General features: G+C 41.9%; 1 protein-coding gene across 2 annotated transcripts in view; it reads right to left on the reverse strand.

Annotated features, from left to right (window-relative positions):
- Nucleotides 1-186: 186 nt before the first annotated feature.
- The window catches only part of nav3 (neuron navigator 3), a 237103-nt gene continuing 215397 nt past the window's right edge, over nt 187-21892 (reverse strand). The window contains exons 19-32 of one of the 2 annotated variants that reach the window (XM_069671282.1): nt 20529-20552; nt 19872-20038; nt 17712-17865; nt 15335-15521; nt 12457-12554; nt 12254-12349; nt 9833-10001; nt 9452-9687; nt 8650-8804; nt 8399-8470; nt 7295-7491; nt 6914-7032; nt 6280-6483; nt 187-4670 (exon numbers count right to left, since the gene is read on the reverse strand). In XM_069671282.1, coding sequence (XP_069527383.1) covers nt 4551-4670; nt 6280-6483; nt 6914-7032; nt 7295-7491; nt 8399-8470; nt 8650-8804; nt 9452-9687; nt 9833-10001; nt 12254-12349; nt 12457-12554; nt 15335-15521; nt 17712-17865; nt 19872-20038; nt 20529-20552 — 1998 coding nt within the window. In that variant the 3' untranslated portion in view covers nt 187-4550. The remainder of the gene's footprint in view (nt 4671-6279; nt 6484-6913; nt 7033-7294; nt 7492-8398; nt 8471-8649; nt 8805-9451; nt 9688-9832; nt 10002-12253; nt 12350-12456; nt 12555-15334; nt 15522-17711; nt 17866-19871; nt 20039-20528; nt 20553-21892) is intronic. The other variant, XM_069671283.1, reaches the window with a different exon arrangement.

Below are 21892 nucleotides of genomic sequence, written 5' to 3' on the forward strand. Positions count from 1 at the left end.
TTGTGATTAATACTTTGCTTCTACTCGAGTGTTTGTTATTCCAGTAAAATGTAACAGTTCCTTTACCCGAGTAGAGTTTTTGGCCACTCTTTCCAACACTGATGCATCAGCCTTCAACCCTATAAACTGGCCCAAGCACACCACACAAACACATTTCAATAGGACACAGACAGATGCTTAAGCACGTTGTTTGCTCGTGTGACACCAAATACCATTTATTAGGGCTTTACAAAGACTACAAAATCCTCCAGATGAGTTAAATCACTGTCTCTGTCTATTTACATGATATGTTACATACAAATGTACAAAATATAAAACATTTAAGGACAAATGTTTCACCCAAAAAGAAGAAAACTTTTTTTCTCAACCCAGAGTAAATGCTATGGTTGTTTAACTGAGATTTAACTGCAAAGTGTAATGTGGGAAAAAATACCGGTTGATCATAAAGACTATGGTGTACACTGTAAACGGTGTCAACGTTCTGCGAGCTCGGGAACTTATGCGCCTATAACAGGAGTGTAGAGTAGCTGGTAGGATGAATTGTTGGAGATTTAAGCTCAGGTTTGGTACATGGGTGCAACTGTAGATATGGAGCGACCTGTAATAATGGTGACTACCCCCTTTTTCTGCAACTGCCCACCCTTGCAGACACAAGGCCGGCCAAGGTAGGCGGATAAATGTGAGGCTTGGCTGCAGAGACACGTGTGAAGCTGAACACAGGTAGGATTGTAGAGGATAGGATTGTCCTGAGGTTGAGACAACATGACGTCTTGGTCTCTGATGGGCTTTAACTGACCAGTAGCACCTGTTGGTTGTTGGTGAATGTATACAGTACGGTGTCAGGTCAGCTTCAGTGCCTCGGACAGCTGGCAAGCCTAACGTGGCGGTAAGCTTGGGTTAAAATGTCCAGAGAGGAAGTGCTTCTAAGGAACAACAGGCATTCCTAATAACGGGGGAAGATGGGGGAATATACCGGAAAAGTGCCTATTTTGTGTTCTCAGGCTGTGATTTTAGTGAGTTAAAACAGTTTCTTACTGTACACCATATGCCTCCTGCATAGGCAAAACATCCAACCACCACAAGACACACACCTGCTTCTGACAGCGTGTTGGGTTTTTGCATTTCTTTTTTTCTCTCTGTTTTTCAAAGTACAATAATTTACTCAGCGGGTTAAGCATATTGTAACATCAACAGGGCAGAATGCATCTTTGATTCACTGTGCAAGACTTAAGTATATACAACCCACCCCGACCTCAAAGTGTGCAAAACCAACCCACTTGATAAACAAAGAGAGGACAATCAAAAATTCAAAATGGCTTCCGTCCAATACACGCATACATAATGACAAAGGTCTCTTCTCAATGCATCCCCGTTAAAAATCTTCAAAACATGCTCGTCAGGCTAGAAAACCCCAAAACAGTTTGGTTGTGCTCCTGTCAGTTCAAGTGAGCCCAGCTCAACTGGGCAAAAAACAACAAATAAAAAATACCCCAACCCTTTTTAAATGTTTTTACAATGTTGGTCAGTTATAATTCAAATACAGCATCAACTCTTTTATACTTTAAATTGTCAGAAAAAAGAAAGGGCGGTTTGGAGGAAGAGAGAGCGACAAATAACAAAAGAGGCTGTTTTTTTCTGACTACAATCAGCCTCTTTGTCGTAGCAGGAAGCAGATCATCATCATCCGACATCACATCTCTATTTCTCACTATAGCCAATGGGAGCGTAGGACGCCTCCCAAACCTTTGCACATTTAAGGCAGTGAGAAAGCACCAGTATCATTTTTCCTTTATTCAGCTCTACTGCTGATCTAGTTAACTTGCATTTTTAAATACTTTGGATTTCTTTTGGTACAACATGTATCCCAGATGGACGCAGGTGCTGAGAAAGACTATCAAATCAGATATACCAGAAAGTTCCACGTTGGACTCTGTCAGCTTGCATTAGTCAGTACAATATTACTGATGTTTTGTTTGCCGATTAAATGGTAAAAACTTTGCTTTCCTGTTACTTTCTGAATTTCTCCATGTCAGCAAACCCCTTTTGCTTGGTATTAGATGCAGGTCATACCACAAATATCAGGAATTTAGCTATTTGCAACTAACTGTTAGCTACATCTATCCCCAAAGTAACTTTCACTGTCTGTCAAGCTTTCCATCTTCACACCTGTGCTGATTAGAAAGAACATTATATGCTGCTACTCAACATTTGTCATAATTTGTCAATTGTCATTTGTTGGATTATTAGATCGATGAGGTCAGACAGAGGATAACAAAAGCAGTCTCCCGATTTCTAGCTGACTGCCTGTTTTGTCTGATGTAGCTGGCTAGCAAATCAAGCTAACGTTAGTTGTTATTTTACATTTTTCTCGTGTTTTTTCTTTGAAAAGGCTTAAAGTAATAATCTCAAAGATTTTAATTTAAATAAATGTCTGTTAAGTCACCATCTATCGCTGAATGAGGAAAAACAACGGTGATTGAGCCAATGGCCCACTGATGAAAGCCCGCAGTGGTTAGTCTGCCAGAGAGGGTATGTGGAGCTAACACAACAAACACACGTGTGTAAAGCGGCTGTTTTTCTGAGTTGTTTTTTTTTTGCGAGTAAACAGTAATCTGCTATGGCTGAACAAACAAAGAAAAGAGTGATGACTACAGATACAACTTCAAAAATAAGTGAAAATCCAAAGAAAAAGAAACAAATTTGACGCTCAGATGAAGCAAACAGTCTAAAAAGGAAAGCGACGGGAATCAAGAGCACAAACCGGAGCCAACCATGAATGGAAGTGTGCTCCCGCAATTACTGTTTATCGCCATAAGGTGCCGCCAAAGAGAATGAAACTGAGATCTATGAGATTATCACTTGCAACCCCAGATTCAAAACTTTTTAAATGATTTGCACTTGAGCTAATTCTCTAGCATACCACTTTACCATGTGTGAGTCCAAAGCTTGACAGACGTGCTGTGCCGAGTAACAGTTGCCAACCTTTGAACGTTCGTTGCTAAAAGGGGGGGGTTTGGCAAATAGTCAGTTGAAATAGTTCTGTGATGATCCACAGAGGGCGCTGCTTGCTGTTCCAAAGGTGCATTTTAAACTAAGGAGTGACGACAGGCTGTGGCGCGTGGAAGGCCAAGAACAACTTAATCCATGTATACAACCGTGATGTAAAGTCTCCGTGGGTGTGTGGTTGTGTTTGTGTGCATTTGGCAGTAAATCAAAGGGAAACATTGGCACTTGTCCACTTTCTTTCTTCACAGTAGCAATGTGGCTGGATGACACACAGACAATGCGCTTTCGTTGTGCTTGTTGTTGGCACGTAGGGCAGCGAGGAGCGGCTTGGCAGTGCCTGACTCTGAGGAGACTCAGGGCAGGAGACCAGCACCAAGAGGCTCAACTGACCACTGAGGAGGAGGCCTGTGAGCCGTATGTGTGTGTTATGAAAAAGTAATTCTTGTGATGCTAGTTGGACTGTTTAAAGTTTATTTTTTAATTTCTTAAAGCTACCACATCTGGTTCCACTGTTGAGGTGCGGAATTGTGTTTATGCTTATGAAAGGCAAAGATCACCCAGATGAGGTGATACAGTGGTAAACAATGAGAGACGTATTCCTTAGCCCTACACTCTCAAATACTAAATTTTGACGTCAGTTCAGTAAAATGAGCTGGTTGTTGGCATTTAAAGTACTGAAGCACAAAATCTATCTAATTGAACTGTGATAACTTCTGTTTTCTTACAGCTGTGAGCATCCACTGTGGCCACTAGAGGGCATTAAATCACATGAAAACACCCGACAATTCTCCTCTTACTTCGTAGGTGGGGTCAGACTTCAGAGCCCTACTGTGGGGTAAATAGTCCCTTGCTCCAGGACACTTTGGCAGGCTGTGTTGTTGGTCACATGGGAGCCTAAACCAATTGAAGCCCTTGATTTAAGGCCAGTGTCCTCCTGCTGCCTATGTTTAAGTGCATATGTATGAGTGTATGTGTCCGTGTGAGAAGCACCTCTGTAAACAAGGAAAGACATAAACAACAGAACCTGAACCCCCCCATTGTAAACATCTGAAGATATATCTGGCATAAAATAATAATAAAAAAAGAAAAATCCAGTTTTGTCACGTCAAACTCTTGGCTTTCTCTTTTTTTTCGGACACTTTGGAGATTGAAACCCAAAGTTAAACTAAAAAAGGAGTGATTTTCTCCTCGGAAGTCCTTACTGTCCCTCATCAGACACATCCCACAGACATATATGTGAAAAGTTCTATTCTTCAATGTTACACATCCATTAAAAAGGCTGCTGACCTTACTGTTTAATGTGTTTAAATTAAAAAGAACCCAACTTGCATGATTGTTTATCATTTTGACCATTAAAGTCGAAGTTGGCGCTGCTCTTTACATTACAATAATTTGATTAAATACTGCACCATTTTTTGTAAAAAATATGTTTTTTTTGTGGAATGGTGGTTTAACATTCTGGAAAATAAAACTTTTCATATATCATACATCTGTGCACTTAGGGGTGTCTGGTAGAGACGGAGGTTCAAAGGTTCCCAGGTGTCTCATAGCGCAGACTCCAGTGAGGAGTCCAGCTGGTCATCGTGGTGACTGGTGCTGTCGCTGTCGCAGCTCTGCGTGCTGGAGTAGTTAGCTGCCTCCTGCAGCCGTAGCAGCATGTTCATCTGAAAACACAAGACAAAGAAAGGCCTAAATCACAGAGAATGGAGGACACACAGTATGCAAACACCAGATGATGCAGACGCACTTAAAGCTCCTGTGAGGAACTTTAGGTTTGTGTCGATTTTGGCGCCCCCTGTGGACAAAGCCGTACCTCTTATCTCTTTGCTGATTTTGTCCTGTACATGCTTAAGTGATGGTTTTTAACAAAAAATCTCATCCTGCTTTCTTTAACAACCATATGTATCACTCACTCAAAATTTTTGCCCTGGGAAATGTAGACAAAAGCAACCGCTCTGAGACATTGCCTGCAGCGATCAATGTACTTGACAGGAAAACAGTAGGATTACACTCCAGCGTCTCTCACTGGGCCGTTCCTTTCAGAGGGAGGGGTGCTATGCACGCTGGGTGTTGTAGAAATGTAGAATGGGCGAAACCACGAGCTGTTTGTACAACTTTCTCCACAGCTATGCCGGTAATTTCCAATATCTTTGCTTCTATCGATTACAGAGAACACCAGCTTTGACTGACAGCGGCTTTTTCCAGGGGCGAACTGCTCCTTTAAGTGTGTCAATAGGTTCCAAAGATCTCATCACATTTTAAGCCTGGAGCTAAGGCACGCCCTGATCAGAAGACCTCAGAGACCCTGGTAATTTAAGGACAAAGTAGATCTCTAAAACTGACAGTGTGCATGTTTTATAAATCCTGTATGTTATGTTAAGTTTTAATTGGTCACTATACATGCCCACTTTTGTGCTCAGACTGAATGTAAGAATGGAGCCCAAATTCAAAACCATTAAACCCAGGGTCAAGAGTTCACAAACTTCTCTTTATACTTTCTATGAGGTAAGAAGCACTTTTAAATTTTGCATTAAATTGCCGCAATAAAACTGAGGGACTTCTCATCTCAGCAACAGAGCTAATGGTCTGAATAATGCAGACATGCTGCTGCATCCGGTGCATTGCTTTAAGTGTTCTTAAAATGAGCCAGAGCACACCTGTGCTCAAACTGGTCTCGCCTGGATGGAGACACACACACACACACACACACACACACACACACACACACACACACACACACACACACACACACACACACACACACACACACACACACTTGCTAAATCAAGCAGGTTGTTTTTGGATGACTAAGCTTTAATTCCTCTTGGGCTGCAATAACCCACCAAATGGAAATTAATTCTCTCTCACACATCGCCTTTCTCTTAATACCCTCCCTGAATAGTCCATCCTTTCACACGCGTGTGTGTGCGTGTGTCTTTGTACACCAAGGTTATGTGCAGGAGTCAAAACCACTTAGCAACTTTACTAGCTTCTCTGTTTATTGAATGTTTCACTTGGAAAAAGCCAAAGTAACACTCGACCCAGGTTTCTATTGAAGCATCCTTGAATTGAAAAACTAACTATGACTCATCATGTATAAAAATATGTTTGATGTATCTAATTCTCTTATTATTTCTTGGTTTCTTATTAGGAGAGACACAGATAGAAAGATGCTTTATTGTTAGTTTATGTAAAACACCTACATTTTCCTGTTTGGCAGAAAGCCATTCAGCCACGCAGCACATATAAATATATAAAAAGGAAATGACTTACCAGTGGGTCACCCTCTGTGTCACTCTGAGACACCTGCTTGGACGAGGCTCCCTCCTTGGACGAGCTGTAGCCTTCGTATCCGACGTCCTCCGGCCTCAGTTGGAGCAGCGACTGGCCTTCCTGCTGCAGCGCGGCGGCGTTCCAGGGATACGTGTCGTTCACCCACTTGGACGGATCCTCCCATGCTGCTCGTTTGCCGTACAGCTGCAGGTGTGCCAAAGAAGGAGGAGAGGTATGAATGACGTGGATGTACAGATATCAATAAAGAAAATATACACATTTATATCAGTTGACACAGGAAGAACAGGAGTTTTTTTCCTATTAGAGGTAGGTATTAGATTGCTTTTTGTTTTACCCACAACGTTTCATTTATTACATATTTTTGTCCTGACAGGCTACAGAAACTCGACAATCATCATAAAGATCCAGGTTAAGTTACATGTATTGTATGGGCCCCCCTTCTTCTCTGTCAAGGTTACGGAGTGAAAAGATTTGTTGATAATCGAGATTGATTGACTAACCAATATGGTAGAGTTCGTCCAATTACTCATAAAACAATAATTTTACATTTAAAGAGAGAAATTAAGACTGTGTGGTAACTTTTATTCATTCAGAGAGTTAATGCAAGTGTTACCTGCAGCCCTTCCCTGACAGCCTCCAGCAGGTAGGGCACCAGCGAGTAGTTCCACAGGTCGGTGAACCACACCCGAGAGCCTTCTGCCTCCATGGGACAGGACAGGAAGAGACGGGGGCCTGTAGGGACAAAAAAGCCCAAATGATAAGTCATTGATGGATGGGAGTTGGAGACGCCAAAGACACGGAGCTTACTCTAAACACACATGTTAGAAAAGACTGGAGGCACAAGAACATCATCATCACGTAGTTACACTTTTAGTTACACTCAATGACTGAATGTGAACAGACAGTGGCTAAAATTAGACACCATGCTGGCTTCTGTTAGAAAAGAAACAAGAGAGAGGGAGTGTGTGTCTGTGTGTGTGTGTGTGAGACTGACCTATCGTGACATCGGAGGAGCTGTGTGCCTCCAGGAAGCCGTTGAGGTGATGCCAGGTCTTGGGGATCCAGTCGATGATCTTAATCAGGTCATTGCTGCGCATGTTCTTATCGATCTCCGTCTCTATCAGCTTCCGCCGCAGGAAACGACCCAAGAAACCTTTGACCGGCTCGGTGTGGTTGGTGCACAGCACCCACCTAAATCGGGACAGATGATCAATGGTAAAGCAGATATAGAGCTGACAACTGAGGTCAACATTAAACCAGATTTTCTATCATTAGACTCTTTTTAGGGCATTTTTACTGTTAGAATAAAGATTTAAGAGCTTATTTTTCTTTAGTATAATAGATTTATATTAAATCAGCATCTGGCCTTTGATGAGAGTTCCCTAATGACTTCATATCTGCCAAATCATCAGCTAGTCATACATGCCAAGCAGAAATAATCTTGTATTATAGTCAATTCATTTTAATTTAACAAGGCTAATTATCCAAGAAACTTAATTACAGCCCTGCCTTTGGAAGAATGCCTTCAGTTTACAGAGAAATTAAATGAAAATCTGACAGGTGCGATAATGCAAAGCAAACAAAACTCATTCCTCTGTAGAACCAAAAACATAGTCTTTCTCTATGAAGCCGCTTTCCCACTGGTCAAAAAACCCGCTAACACTCGGCTTTTTTGCTTAGTGGGAAAGGCTCCAATCGGCATTCAGACCCGGGTCAAATGACTCTGCAGTAGACCCGGGTAATTATCGCCTCAGCTCCAATCGGCATTGATGGGAACACAAAACCCGGGTCGACACGCTAAATCTCCTACCCCTTTCCGGCACGATGCTATGACGTGCATTGAAGTTCCAGTCGCTGTCACCTAAATACAGAAGAACAACATACAATGGCGAATTTGTTCCCTGTTTTCGGCGCATTTGTGACGTCAGATGGTGACGCAGCAGAAAAGAGACCGAAAGGTGTATACTTCACTGGCAATGGGAAAAGAGACAATCTGCATTTATTAGCGGGTCTTCCCGGGTCTGAAAAACCTGCGTCAACGCGCTAAATTTGGAGGGAAAGGGGTACAAGTCAAGGTTGTAATTCAAGTGTCACAAACCTGAAGTTGTGGTGGAGCTCCAGGTTAGGAGAAGAGGAAACTCCCTGGTTCATGGTCCCAATAACATAAGGGCTGGATAGAGACAAAGACAACAGCACATAATAATTCACATTCACAACAATGCTGCTTTACTAAATGAGAAAGTGAGAAATACGTGTAAGCTGCATTTTGTTGCTGTAAGGCCAGTAATGACGGCACATTGTAAGATATTCTTTAAAAGACTGTTATTCAGGCATTACAGTTTGACTCACCATTTGTGGTACTTGCAGTTGAGGAAGCCATTGAATATGTCACTGAGGGAGCCAATATGGTGCAGGTTGTCCAGGATGACCACAGTGGGGAGCTCTGTGTCCATCTCCTCAGAGTTGCACTGTTCTGCCAGGGTGGACAGGTACTGACGCAGGTCCTGAGGAAGAAAGCGCTGACTGCGGTTAATATGGATGCAATATTTTGAACATAAAGAGCCTGAAGTGCAGTTTTGATACAAAATGATCTTAGCCGAACCACCTTTTTAATGTTAAGCTCTCATTATGTAAATGCACGCTTAAAACAAATGAAAGAATGGATTAACATTTAAATCACAGCCCTCATGCTGCTGCTGCTGCTGCATGTTACGCTTAAAGATGATCAAAAACATCAGAGCAAAAAGGATCAAGGGCGTTTTTCTAGAGGCTGCAACACCAGTAATCACACAGGGATAAATTATTGGAAGAGAGACCAATGTGTGCAACTCAAAAGCAGAATATAGACTGAAATATTATGCATCCGGCGTACATCTTTATGTGTGTTTATATTTGATATACAGAACCCTGTCTTATAGATGAATTGAAAAACTGCTCCCATCAATTTTTTAAAATTCTATTTTAAGAAAGAAATACTGACAAATCCTTATGCATTTACACACAATTAAAATCTCATCTGGGTTGCTGAAAAGCATTCTGGGAGATGTAGGAAGTGCCAAAACTGAGGCAAAAGTTCTGTAAATAAGGCTGTCCGGGAAAGAATCTCAAATACAAAAATCCTAAACTAGCATGTTTGTAATCATCTTCATACCTTGCTGGAGTTTTGGTCCACGTTGAAGCTGGCCACGTTGTGCTCCGTCACCTCCTGCCCCATCTGGGAAATAATGTATTCGGCCAATTTGGCAGCCATAAAAGATTTCCCGGTGCCGCTGGGTCCTGAGAGGATGATGCGACGATGCTCCATCAACAAGTTGAGGTACCGCTGGATTATGGGTTTGGGGATCAGGGTGTCGAACACCAGACTGTCGATACTGTTCTCCCTCACTCCTGCAAAGAGGAAGGAAGAAAGGAAAGTAGGATGGATAGAAAGAAGAGAGGAAAATTAAAGTAGGTAATATATATTTCCTTAAGAATCCAAACCTGGACTCTACATCAGCTCTACTCCTGAAATAGAAACTCCTTGCTGTGATACCTTTGAGGTTGACCTTGATGACGTTGTTGTCGCCCACCAGGTAGCCGCAGGGAAGCAGCTCAGGCACTTCAGAAGTGTGGGAGCGAACCACCTCGCCCATCCTGTAGCAGACGATGCTGTCTGAGCTGAGGCCAAGGCTGGTCAGAGGGTCCACACGGAACACGTACTCCTGCAGGGAGAAGATGGAAACTATAGGACTGCACTACTGATGCTTAAACATATACAGAGACTATTGTTGTGATGTAAAAACAAGTCTGTAGAGCTTGCTGTGTGCATTTTTAAACAACTGGTTTCATTTCAAGTTAGAACAACTGCACTTACACACCGAAACCAGCTGATGATGGTGAAAATAAAACACAGTTTAACCTTGTTTTATAATGCATGTGTTGCTATGATTTCATATAGAGTATATGCCGAACAGATAGTGAATAAACAGATTAACTACCAGTAACTAATTTATTTTTTTCATAGATTTTTAGTATTCTCTTACATATGAATTCAGATTATCAGGCAAATTTTACAGGAAAAAAAAGTGTGCCTTCATCCATGAGTAGGATGCAGCATACGAAATCCAATTCCAGGCACTCAAATGGAATAAAACGGCTATAATTAATCCAAGCCTCTGTGTGGCTGTACGGATATAGAATTTGTAATAAGGGAGCATCCGTTACTACCTTTATATTAGTTTAATTCATTGTGAAAAGCAGCAGAATTATCAACTCCACTTAAAAAAAACTTTCATCAGTGCATAATATTTAATACTTGTGCAGGAAAACAATGCTACAACAAAGCTAATTCAACAAGTCTCTGGTTCTTTCACTCCTAAGTTATGAACAGCCAGTAGTTGATCAAGTTTTATTATGGGGATGCCTGAATGGGTGCACCTAACCATAAACCCTAACCCAACATCCAAAGTAACACATTACTAGAACACATTACCACCTGAAATAAAATTTATCACAGAAATAAAATCTTTCACAACAAAGGTCAAATGCTGGCTCAAAGCAAACCAGAGATGTATTCATTTTAAGCTTACTGTATTTTAAAGTAATAATCTCGAAGATTTTAATTTAAATAAATGTCTGTTAAGTCACTCGCTAAATGAGGTAACACAATGGTGATTGAACCTATGGCCCACTGATGAAAGCCTTTGCATTTGCAGTATTACAGACTTGGTGTCTGTGGCGACTTCAGCGGAAATATCACAAGCAGCGCCCAGTTAGTGACGCGTTTTTCATCAGCCAGCAGTGGTTGGTCTGCCAGAGAGGGTAGGCGGAGCTAAGCGGCTGCTTTTCTGGTCTCTGCAAGTGTTGCGAGTAAACAGTAATCTACTATGGCTGAACAAACAAAGAAAAGATGGATGACTACAGATACAACTTCAAAAATAAGTGAAAATCCAAAGAAAAAGGAATTCGACGCTCAGCTGAAGGCAAACAGTCTAAAAAGGAAAGCGACCGTCAGCCAGGAAAATCAAGAGTTACGACCGATGATACTAAATGGTTTAGTTTTATTACACTGTATATGTAAAGGCTCAACTAAGAGTTAAAAAATGAGAAAAAGCTAGAAACTCTATGCAACACATCGGTTTCATGCTCCGTACTGAAACTATGTTAAATTGCATCATCCCTCGAATCCAAACAACTCTATCCTTCTTGTCTACCTAAGAAAATGTTGTTAAAGAGAAAATTTGTCAGGGGATGTATTTTCAGGAGCAAAATCACAGGAAAGTTATAGAAATGCTACAGGCAGTAGTGTCTCCATAATCCTCTCATCCGCTGCAACTTCACGCTGGTACTTGGCACTCTGATTATGAAGGTCTGACTTCTGCATAAAGTAAACACTCCTAAAGAATAGAGTACATATAGTATTAAGTTTAGAGACTATTATAGATCTAAGAGAAAACTGAGAGAATGGTGGGACTGAGAAAAAAAGGTGCTTAAAGAAATCCATCTGCTACTTCAGCACCACGGACAGCGCCATGAACAGATTAATACACACCACAAAAAGGCTACTGATAGGTTAGAATTTGTGCCATAGAGTCAAACTGGTAAAAACTCAGATAAAGGATCGATGCCCCTGCACACTCTCCGCTACTTGGGTATAGATGGTGGTGATAGCAGGTTAAAAATGGGGCTTCATTTTTGTCATTTTGCTGAGAGGGGGGCTGACTACCCCGGTCGAACCGCTTACTGATTACAGCTCTTATAGACAAGACCATTTCCTGTGCTTCTTTTACAATTCAACTACCCAAACACGAAAACATTTGTCATGGCTGACATTTTTCATGTCACTGGCGTGGCTTATTGATATACCTAAATAAAATGAAACCGTCTTTATTGTTATTTATTTTACCTGCTTTGACAAGTTCAAGTATCTGTAGAGAAAAAAGTCCTTATAACTTAGTTAACCTGGACTGTTTACCTTAAAGAGGCGTCGGATGACTCCATCTAGAACGTCCCACTTGGTTTTCCCACTCACGCCTATCGAGCCTATCAGATACTCCTGGCTTTGTGTACCCTAAAGAGTTGTCAAATCAATAAAACAACGGGAGTCAGACAAAATAAGATTACAATAGTTTCCACTTGAGGAAAAGATAAATAAATGTAAAATCTTTATCCACTAACCTTTGTTGTCTTTGGCCCTCTGCTGATGGAGACCACTATCCGCACACTCCGGCCCTCCTTGCGTAGATTCCCCTCGTAGCTGTCATCCAGCAGAATATCTGAAAACAGAACTTTCTGTTAGGAAACACAACCAACTTTAATCTATCAGAGCGCTGAATCAATCTAAACAAACTTACTCTCTGCCTGCTGGCAAATTGCAGCTGGAAATGGACAAACAGAGTCCAAAGTAAAAGATGGCTAATGGCTTTCTTTCATGTGATAATTACTTTTGTGTTCAATCAATGTTTTCATGCAGAGCGTTTAATAGGGAGTGCATAGAATAAATAATGTAGGAATGGCTGCGTGTTAGGAAAATAAAGGAGAAGCCGAGGGAGAGAGATAAATCATATTTTAGAAGAATAAGTCAGGGTGAAAAATCCTTCAACAGGACGGAAAATGTTATCATGTTGTCTGAAGAAATAAATTACTTATGATACTGATAAACCCCACAATGTGTTCAAAGAAGTGGAGGACACTAACATCCCCTCACAACAGCATGAAACTTAACATTTTAACCAGTTAGAAGAAATGTATTTGTTGTACACCAATCTGCTGCAACTACATGTTGGTACTTTGATTGTGAAAGTCTGACTTCACTATAAAGTAAATAGGCTACACATACATAGAACAGATATTATAACAGATCTAAGAGAAAACTGACAGAATGGTGGGACTGAGAGAAAAAGGTGCATTATAAATCCATCTGCTACTTCAGCACCATGGACAGCGCCATGGATAGCTAAATAAATAGCTAAAATTCGCCACCAGCAGGGTTCCGCAGAGGTTTTGTTCTTGCTAATGCATCACCTTCTCTTAACTCACTTTCTCACTCGTATGACTATGCTGCTCTCTTTTATTGAGCCAAGGAGGAGGGGCCAACTTCTTATTGTGTGTTTACAAACAGCAAGGGACAAATCCTACTCATTCTGCCTTTAATATAAGAAATACTTCAAGTAACTTTAGGGAATTCTACTAGGGAGAATCACAAAAGAATAAACAATACAAAACTGCACAGAGTAGAGAGTTCAATGTGTGTGCGCAGTCCGTTTTCAACTTTGTACAAGTTTGACTTCTTTGTAAGTTTCCTACCACCTTTAACCTTTGACAACAAACACACCACCAACAACTTTCATCATAAGTCTCCCTTCATTCTTTATTTCCCGACTCTATTTTGAAAAGGGAGGAGGCGGGCTACTTTGTATTCGGCTGGCTTTCCTTTGCTGACGGCTCTGTGTTGGGGTGATAACAGCCCGTTGGCCCACTCGTCTTCCCACGCGTCACTGCTCATCCCTCCATCAATTAACGAGGGCCTGAGTCCTCCGGGAGAGCTGCGCCTTCGATGTTAATTACAGGACAAGTGAGAGGGACGAAACTCTTTCACTTCTCAGACGCAGCAGGCTGGGAGAGATTTTCAGCATGTTCGTGTGTGTATGTTTGTGTGTGTGCGTGCTCCTGCTGTTTTGCGAGCCCCTCGCAGTAGAGGGAGCAGCTATTTCATCATTTCATGCAGCTCCTCCGGATCATTTCTCTCAGCAAACACAATTCAGTCACATTTTTTGAAGCAAGTATAGAGAGAGCTAATCCAAGTTGATGTCTCAGAATAAAAAAAACTTCTGCCCTGAGAGTTGCTGCAGACCATAAAGTGTGTCCTAAAGCTTAGCTTAACATAAGAACATGGCACTTACAATGCCATGCTGGGAGTTTTAACTCTTAATAGCTGAATTCACCTGCCAACAGTTATGAAAAAGGAATAGCAACTTTTCCCTCGATTAGTTTTCTATTGAATACTCGTTCCTGATTGGCCAGTGAAGGCACTTTGATGTGTAGTATTTTCAGTTTGTCAAAACGAAGCAGGTGTTTAAAACCTGGTGTTTAAAAATGAAGCCAATGCGGAAGTGCAAAAAAACTGCAGTTCCTCAAGTGGCCACTTGAGGCTGGCTCAAGAAAACAAGAAATAACATTACAGCAGGTGTTACAAATAGATAATTTTATTGTTGAAGATAACTGTACAGGGGGTGAACACACCCGTTTTAATTATATTAAGCCTTAAATTATAGGAGCTAGGCCACTTGAGTGACAGGTGGATACTGCTGGCTGTCTGCTAGACGTCAACACAGACACACACTGAGCTTAACTTTGCCTGCTTGTGTTGTTTTTAGTTAGACAATAATAATAATAAAATTATGGAACTTTCTGGCCGTGCAAGAAGGCTGTCCTCCAGCTTTTCGGTGAGTTACATTATAGTATCATTGTACTGATATATAGTAGCAGGTATACTGTGCTCACCATACCTGGCTTGTTAGCCTGTTCAGTGTTTATCAAACATCTATTCAATCGTCGGCCAATAAATAAGAGTCAGTAGTTGTTTGCTTTTCCCCGGAGAGAAGTGATCCTGTTACGTGTCGTTCACCCGCTGCTATCTCACCGGGCGAGCGAGCAGCAAGTCTGCTACTTGTTTATTCTGAAAAATAAACACCTGCTGTCAGTCACCGTCACAAACAGAATCTCTTCCTGGGGAAGTTAAATTAGCTCATTCACGAGCTAATGGATCAGCAGCAGACACAGACTGTTTAGCTTTGATAACTTGGCGTTTTTTAACCCCTCGCTTTTCTGCAGCACCACCCTCTCATCCAAACACGGTCACTTCAGGCTCCTGTAAACCAATATGGCGGCGGCCACATTTCGTCTTCGTTTTCGCAGTCGAGAAACCAATGGGTGACGTCACTGTGGCTAGGTCCATTATTTATACAGTCTTTGGTCAAAACATGTAAGTCAATTTCACCCACTCTCTCACATGCTACTCTCACTGTTGAGGAGAAACCGCAAACACTGAACTGACCTGACATGATGGTGTCGGTGATGTTGAGGTTATTGAGCGACAGCCCCAGGGACTGACGAGAGGAGGATGAGGACGTGCTTGAGGTCTCGGAGGGCGGCCGGGCCGTCTTGACGGGCGTGGCTGTTGGCGTGGCGTTCCCGCTGGATTTGAGACGGTCGTTTTCCGCTTTCAGCGCCTCAATCTCGTTCTGTTAACGACAAAAGAATGAAAATGACAAAATCTAATCAAAGCTGAATCCAAAGACTCCGGTAATGCTGAGCAATAGGTTGCTCAAACAGCAGTGAGTCATTTCCCTTAAGTCAGACTGGTCACTGTTGTTATACTGAATCAGTATTATTGGATTTCAGGCTGTTAGCAGCCGTTTGATCTTCAATGCTCTCTTTGTACTGAAGGGTAAGTCTCAGATAAGGAGCCTTACACAATCCCAGATCTGAGAGGAGACTTTAAACTTCTACAGACAAGGCAATCCACATCTACAAAGATCTACTTAACTCAGACATTTATGGAGATTCCTTTGAACATGTCCTTCTTTTAAGCACAGGAAATGACACAGCACCTCTGAACATTATACTTTGAACTGGGAGGCATTACATTGCAATACATCAGTAGGAATTATATAAATATATCAAATACGTGTATTTGCCGATAGGAAACTTCCCTTTGTATTTTTTTCTATTCAACTTCATGGACAATAAAAAGTTTCATTCCACTTCTTTGAAGACTTTTCGTCTAACTTAAAAAAGGAGAAAATGACATCATTTAATCGACCTCTTTTAGTACTCGTTGGTTTTAGATGGTGACGCAGCATGCTGTACAAAAAATAAAGTGTTCAAGGGGTTATGTGCCAGAATATTTCATGACCTTTAATGGTCCTGGCACATAAACCCTGTTAAAATAGCAAATTGAGATTTATATATGTATTGTTTAAGAGACCGTGTATGTGCTATAAGTGAACTTTAAAGGTGCTAGAAGGTGGGTTTCTTTTTGCCTTCTGTGAAAACCAGCCTAGCTGTCTACCCCTGTTTTTTCATTGTTACTCTAAACTGCTTTAAAGAGCAGCTCCAGTCATGTTTTAAGACACATAAAATGCTCTGCTTGAAATAATTCATTGTGTCTGATATGTTTGTTTCTGCAAAATACATTTAATTACCTTGTAGAAATCCTTCCAAGGCATCTCCTCCTTCTCCCTCATTAAAAATTCCAGAATCTGCATAGGCCCCGCCCACTATGTGCTACGTTTCTCCTTTCGTAAAATTACAGCTGAAAACAAAACATGTCTCTGCCATCATTTAGTGACAACTTGTGGAAACTTAGCTAGCTTGAACTGTAGTAATCAGTCGTAGTAACGTTAACGTTAGTAGTCAGTAGTGAGTTTGCAAAAATTACAATGACTGTTAGAGCTGGCTCCCACATCGCCTAAGTGGTTGCCATAGGTTACACATAATGATATGCATGGCGTCACCCCGTCCCTTAACGGGATTGTGACGTCTCAAACCTGTGCCAATCTGAACACGTGCTGTTCAGCCTGTCCTTGGTACACTGCAGTTTAAAAGCAGACAGGCCCAGCCATGGAGACGACTGCTCATGTTGTCCCTGATATGTCTTGTAGCACATGAAGAACACCACATGGAGATGTTTACAAGGTTTAACACTGGATATTCACTGGAGGGGGTCTTTAAGCTAAGATAAATTAAGCTAACAATGAGCAGGCTCCAGCTTCATATTTCCCTGACAGACATGAGATTGGTATCAATCTTCTTGTGTATCTCTTGGAAAATTAATCTCAGTATTCCCAAAAACAAATTTTGTGTGAAGTGTCTTTGCTGTTACTGGGAACTTTAGCCTCGAGATTAGCTTCTGAGAGGCGTTTCTCTGGTTCCATAGTCTTATAGTCTCTTTCTAACTAAAGGGTTAAAAAGGAGCTGTAAGATTTTCATGACCATGTCTAGAGTTAAAAACCTGAAACAATATCCTGCCCTACACTTGAACAGCTTACCTACAAGATTGTTAGGTGAATAGTTCTAGCATGAGAGGTTTCCAGTTAGTGTGTATGTGTGTTTGTATGTGTGTGAGATCAGCTTGTTTGCCTACAGCCCTTCTGGTGCCCTGCTGGTGCCCTGTCAGCCATTCACTAAGCAACTAAATGCATTGTTAACTTCCAATCTGGTAGCTGCCATGCTTCAATGCCTTGAGGGGGGAAAACACTACTTAAGCCCAAAATAAACTGGACGGACACATTGAAGTTGAAGTCTAACTCTCTCCATAAGATGTCTCATCTAAAGAGACTGTATGGTTTGAATTTGTCAAATGAAGCGCATAAACATGACTGAAGACAGAGCGCGTCCTGAGTGGCAAACAATCCTAACGCCAATCTCACCTGCATGCGGTTCATGGCCTCTCGGATCTGGTCCAGGTGGTGGGCGGAGCTAAGCGCCTCCAGCCGGATGTCTGTCAGCTTGAGCTCCTTCTCCCTCAGCTCGTTCTTCAGCTGGAGGACGATTTCAGCCTCGGCTTCAGTGCACTCGCACAGCCTGCAACCGGGATTACACACAGGGAGGAGGAGGGGGTCACCTCGAGGGTTATACCAAACACTCACTCACAGTCTGGAATTTAAGTTACACACTCAAAGGAAACAAGAGAGCTCAAGTTTGGAGGGAAGCTGGAATCAGTGGTGAAAACTGAACAGGAGGATTTAACATGGAGGTGAATGAGGAACTTAAGGGATTTGGAACAACGAATCTCTCCTACTACATGTATTCAAAAACATGTTCCACATTTTGTTCAGTGTGTGTTGCTAACACAACCAACAACTATAGTATAAAAGCTGCAGTTATACTGCAGACCTCTTTATGGGGGGGGGGGGGGGGGGGGTACAGTAGAACCTGACAGATATCCTGCTTGGTCGATAAAATCAGGCCGATATGAGCGTGTCACAGTCTCAGCATTTATGTTTTCTGTTCCGACGTCATTGTTCACAATACTCTCAACAATGTCTACTGCACATGTAGCAGATCTATTTTTAAACCATCTTAAAATGTCCCTATATCTATAATCCATAAATATTTTGATATTAGTGTCAACAGATCCCATATTGGTCAAACTGTAATATAAGTACCGTAAAATTCGGTGTATAAGCGCACTTTTAATCTTTTTTTTTTCCCCATCTAAAAAGTGGGCTGTGTCCTATATACTGGAGCGACCAATATACCAGTATAAAATGCAGGTTTGTTACTGTGTTACAGTATTTTACCCAGACGATGGCGCTATCCGGTTGTTAAGTGGTGACGTCACATCTCTGCAGTAAACTGTTTCCTGGTCCAAGCTGCTACAAAGTCCCCTATTTACAATATGCCGCAGGGCTGTTTTGCGTTTTTCTGGGTGTTTTAAGCGAGGAGAACTAACTTGATTGTTGCTAATGCTTTGTCACGGACATGCACTGTCAAGATCGCCATTGCAGCCGCCACACTCACAACAATCAACGCTACCGTAGGCTGCCAGCTACTGCTAGCTACAGCATCAGTAGCTCTTGACATGGCGAAAACAGATGGTAGGCTGTAATTTGTTTATTTTGAATTTGTTTGAAATGAAAATAAATGAAAATAGTGTTAAAATAACTTTTATATTTTTATTTATAAATAGATATAGAAAATCTTATTCCCTCTGGGATACCCCCAAAAACAGACTGCGTCTTATATTCCGGTGTGAGATGCTGAGTCCGAACATCATAATACAGTTATTTCTTTAATAAACAGGCAGAGATCTTCTACAAAAGCTAGAGTTAGATGCATTTCTATTTAGCTCAGTCAGAAACACAAGAATCTTTCACACTTATGAAGTTCACTTCAAATGCTGACACGTCCACATGCTCTGCGACCTAAAACATATGTCAGCCTTCTTTAAAAGGAACAGCGGATGTGAACAGTGCCTGCATGCTGGCTGCTGGTTGTCCACATGTTCCTTTCGCAGGGACTTAATATTATCGCAGAATATTATCACTGCTTAATTGCTACTCGTTATGATTTGGACACTTCAGAGGTACTAGACCAGTTGAGAACGATAGAGATCATCACCTCCGACATGCCGAGTTCATCTGTCTTTAAGATGCAGAAATAAGTCACACCAACACACCCCAGTGCACACACACACTCCCTGGGAGCATGCCACAAGGTGCCTATTACCGAGATCTGTGCTTGTAGACCACATGACCGTTTTGCTTTTTCTTTGGCGTCCAAATGGGGGAGGATTTGCTATCGCAAACGCACTTGCTACAGCAGGCGGAGAGATGTTAAAAAAAGGGATTAAAGGAGAGGTTGGAGAACAGGTTAAAAAAAGGTGAGGTGAGGATTAACAGAAACAGAAAACAAAGAAGAAAATAAGAGTGAAAAAAAATTTAGACTTGGAAAAGAAAAGAAACAAGTGTGCATGTTGTATGGTTTGTTTGCTATAATACTGTAAATGCAAGTATGTACAAGTGGAGAGGATAGTCTGTGTATACAGTATGCCTGTGTGTAAGGAGGATGTATGTGTACAAACTCACTCTGTGGTGGAGGGTGAGGAACGCAGCGTGACCAGGCTGCCTTGCCGGTTGTCGTGCTGCAGTTTGGGCGAGGACGGCAGCGAGTCGGTCATCTCGTCCATCTCGTCGTGGGCCGACTGGGATTTGGTTTTCTTCTTGCTGAACGCCTGCTTGAAGGAGCTGCGCAACTGCAAGACACACAGCACAAATACAAAGGAGGCGAAGACGTCAATATCACCTAACAACAACCTCTACAACCACTAACATGTCAGCTCCTAAGAGATTAATCCTGTGACATCACATCCTGCCAGATCAGGAAGTCACTCCGTGCTGTTTCCAAGCAATGGCCACTGTCTGGTTTAGGTAAAGAGGGAGGCAAAAAGCAAGCTGTAAGTAGAGACGGAAATGAATGATATAGAAAGGGGGGGACCAGGCTTTTTTAATGACCCTGGAAAGAAGGGCTGCGCAAGCAATCAAAATGAACAAAAAGGAGGATGGACGAACAGGGGGGCACTGCAGGGGAGGGTTGCTGTATCCATGCCGTTTCCAGAAAAGGGAAAGAGGAGGATGCTCTGATAGAGGAAAAAGGAGGAACATTTAAGGAAGGGAGCAAAAGAAGGGAGGATGAAGATTAATAACCACAGCACACATACAGAGAACACTCTGGGAGCCACTGACCTGAGCCGGGATGGAATCAGCCACCTGAAGACGCAGAACACACCCAGCGTTAAGCCACACCAACACACACTCCACTACACACACCCCCTGCTAACAAAACTTTCTGCTAATGTGTCGGATTCACTGAACACTTTTACCACTTTGCACTGAGCGAATACATTTACTGCTGTTGGGTAAATGATGAAAATGAAAACTAACATTGTGATTATGATGGCAGCATAATCACCTTTTTGTTTTCCTTTTGGCATTTTCATCATTGCCATTTTGTTTTTTTTGGAGTAAGACATGATGATAGTTGGAAGAGAGGGTGGATATGAATTGTTGACAGGTCGCTGTGGTACAAACTTGTCAACACAGATAATTACGCCTTAAAGCATAGTCTGCTTTATTGTCCAATCTACTCCAAATGGGACGATCGTCTTCAAAATGAACATACCGGTAAAACTAAATTTCACGTGTGCTTAAGTTAGCACCAAACAATTTCAACCAATCAATCTGCAACATTTAGCCGCAGAGCACCAAGAACGCTCGGTCAGTTAGCTAGCTACTGCGCTGTGGAGAACGTCTGTCTACGCCCACTTCTCAACGATCAAATCAAATCCCTCCAATGATATGTCCCGCCTGCATGTCCTGTTTCACTCGGAAATATGTCACGATACGGAAGCGAGATACTCCTGCCGTTTCAGCTTGACTTTAACCTGCTGACAAACTGGAAATATCACGCTGGTTGAAGGACAGCAGCTATGGAAGTATTTATCAATATCGTCCTCATCATCCTTTAGCAAACGATTTTAGCAGCTGGAAGGTGTACAAGCTGTTACGGTGTTTTGTGGACTTACGGCCCGGTTACACAGAAAATAAAAGTTCACAAACCAAGTCACCTGATGACGATTTAGCTTCTTGTTAATCTCTTTATACAGACATCTGCACCAGCTAACAATCCCTTCTAGATCTAAAATTCTACTTGAGATAAATTCCCTCGATGCTGTGTCACGAAAGCCGTTCGCCGTTCAGATTTCCCAACCTCCTTGAATGCATCATGATCGATTCAACCTCCATTCAACAAACGAGCATTTAAAAGTAGTTTTCTTCTTCTCTTGAGGACTGACCTGACAAAGCTTCATTAAGACTTTTTACTAATCTGCATCATGATGTTGAAATTTCGGCATAGATAAGATCCGTTAATTGAGGTAAGTCACAAGAAAAACTGGTTCTTTTTCTGTATGCAATGCAGCACGTGGAACAGGAAGTCTTGACCGGAAGTTGTCTATCGCTAAACGCTGGCTAAATGCCCGGCACGTTCACCGTTGTCCCCAGAGGCTTTATCGTCGTCAGACTGTAGCCGATGGGATCCGAGATTGAAG

Source organism: Semicossyphus pulcher, unplaced genomic scaffold, assembly GCF_022749685.1.
Source record: "Semicossyphus pulcher isolate SPU_LCO1_2020_fin unplaced genomic scaffold, fSemPul1.0.p SCAF_20, whole genome shotgun sequence".
NCBI lineage: Eukaryota > Metazoa > Chordata > Actinopteri > Labriformes > Labridae > Semicossyphus > Semicossyphus pulcher.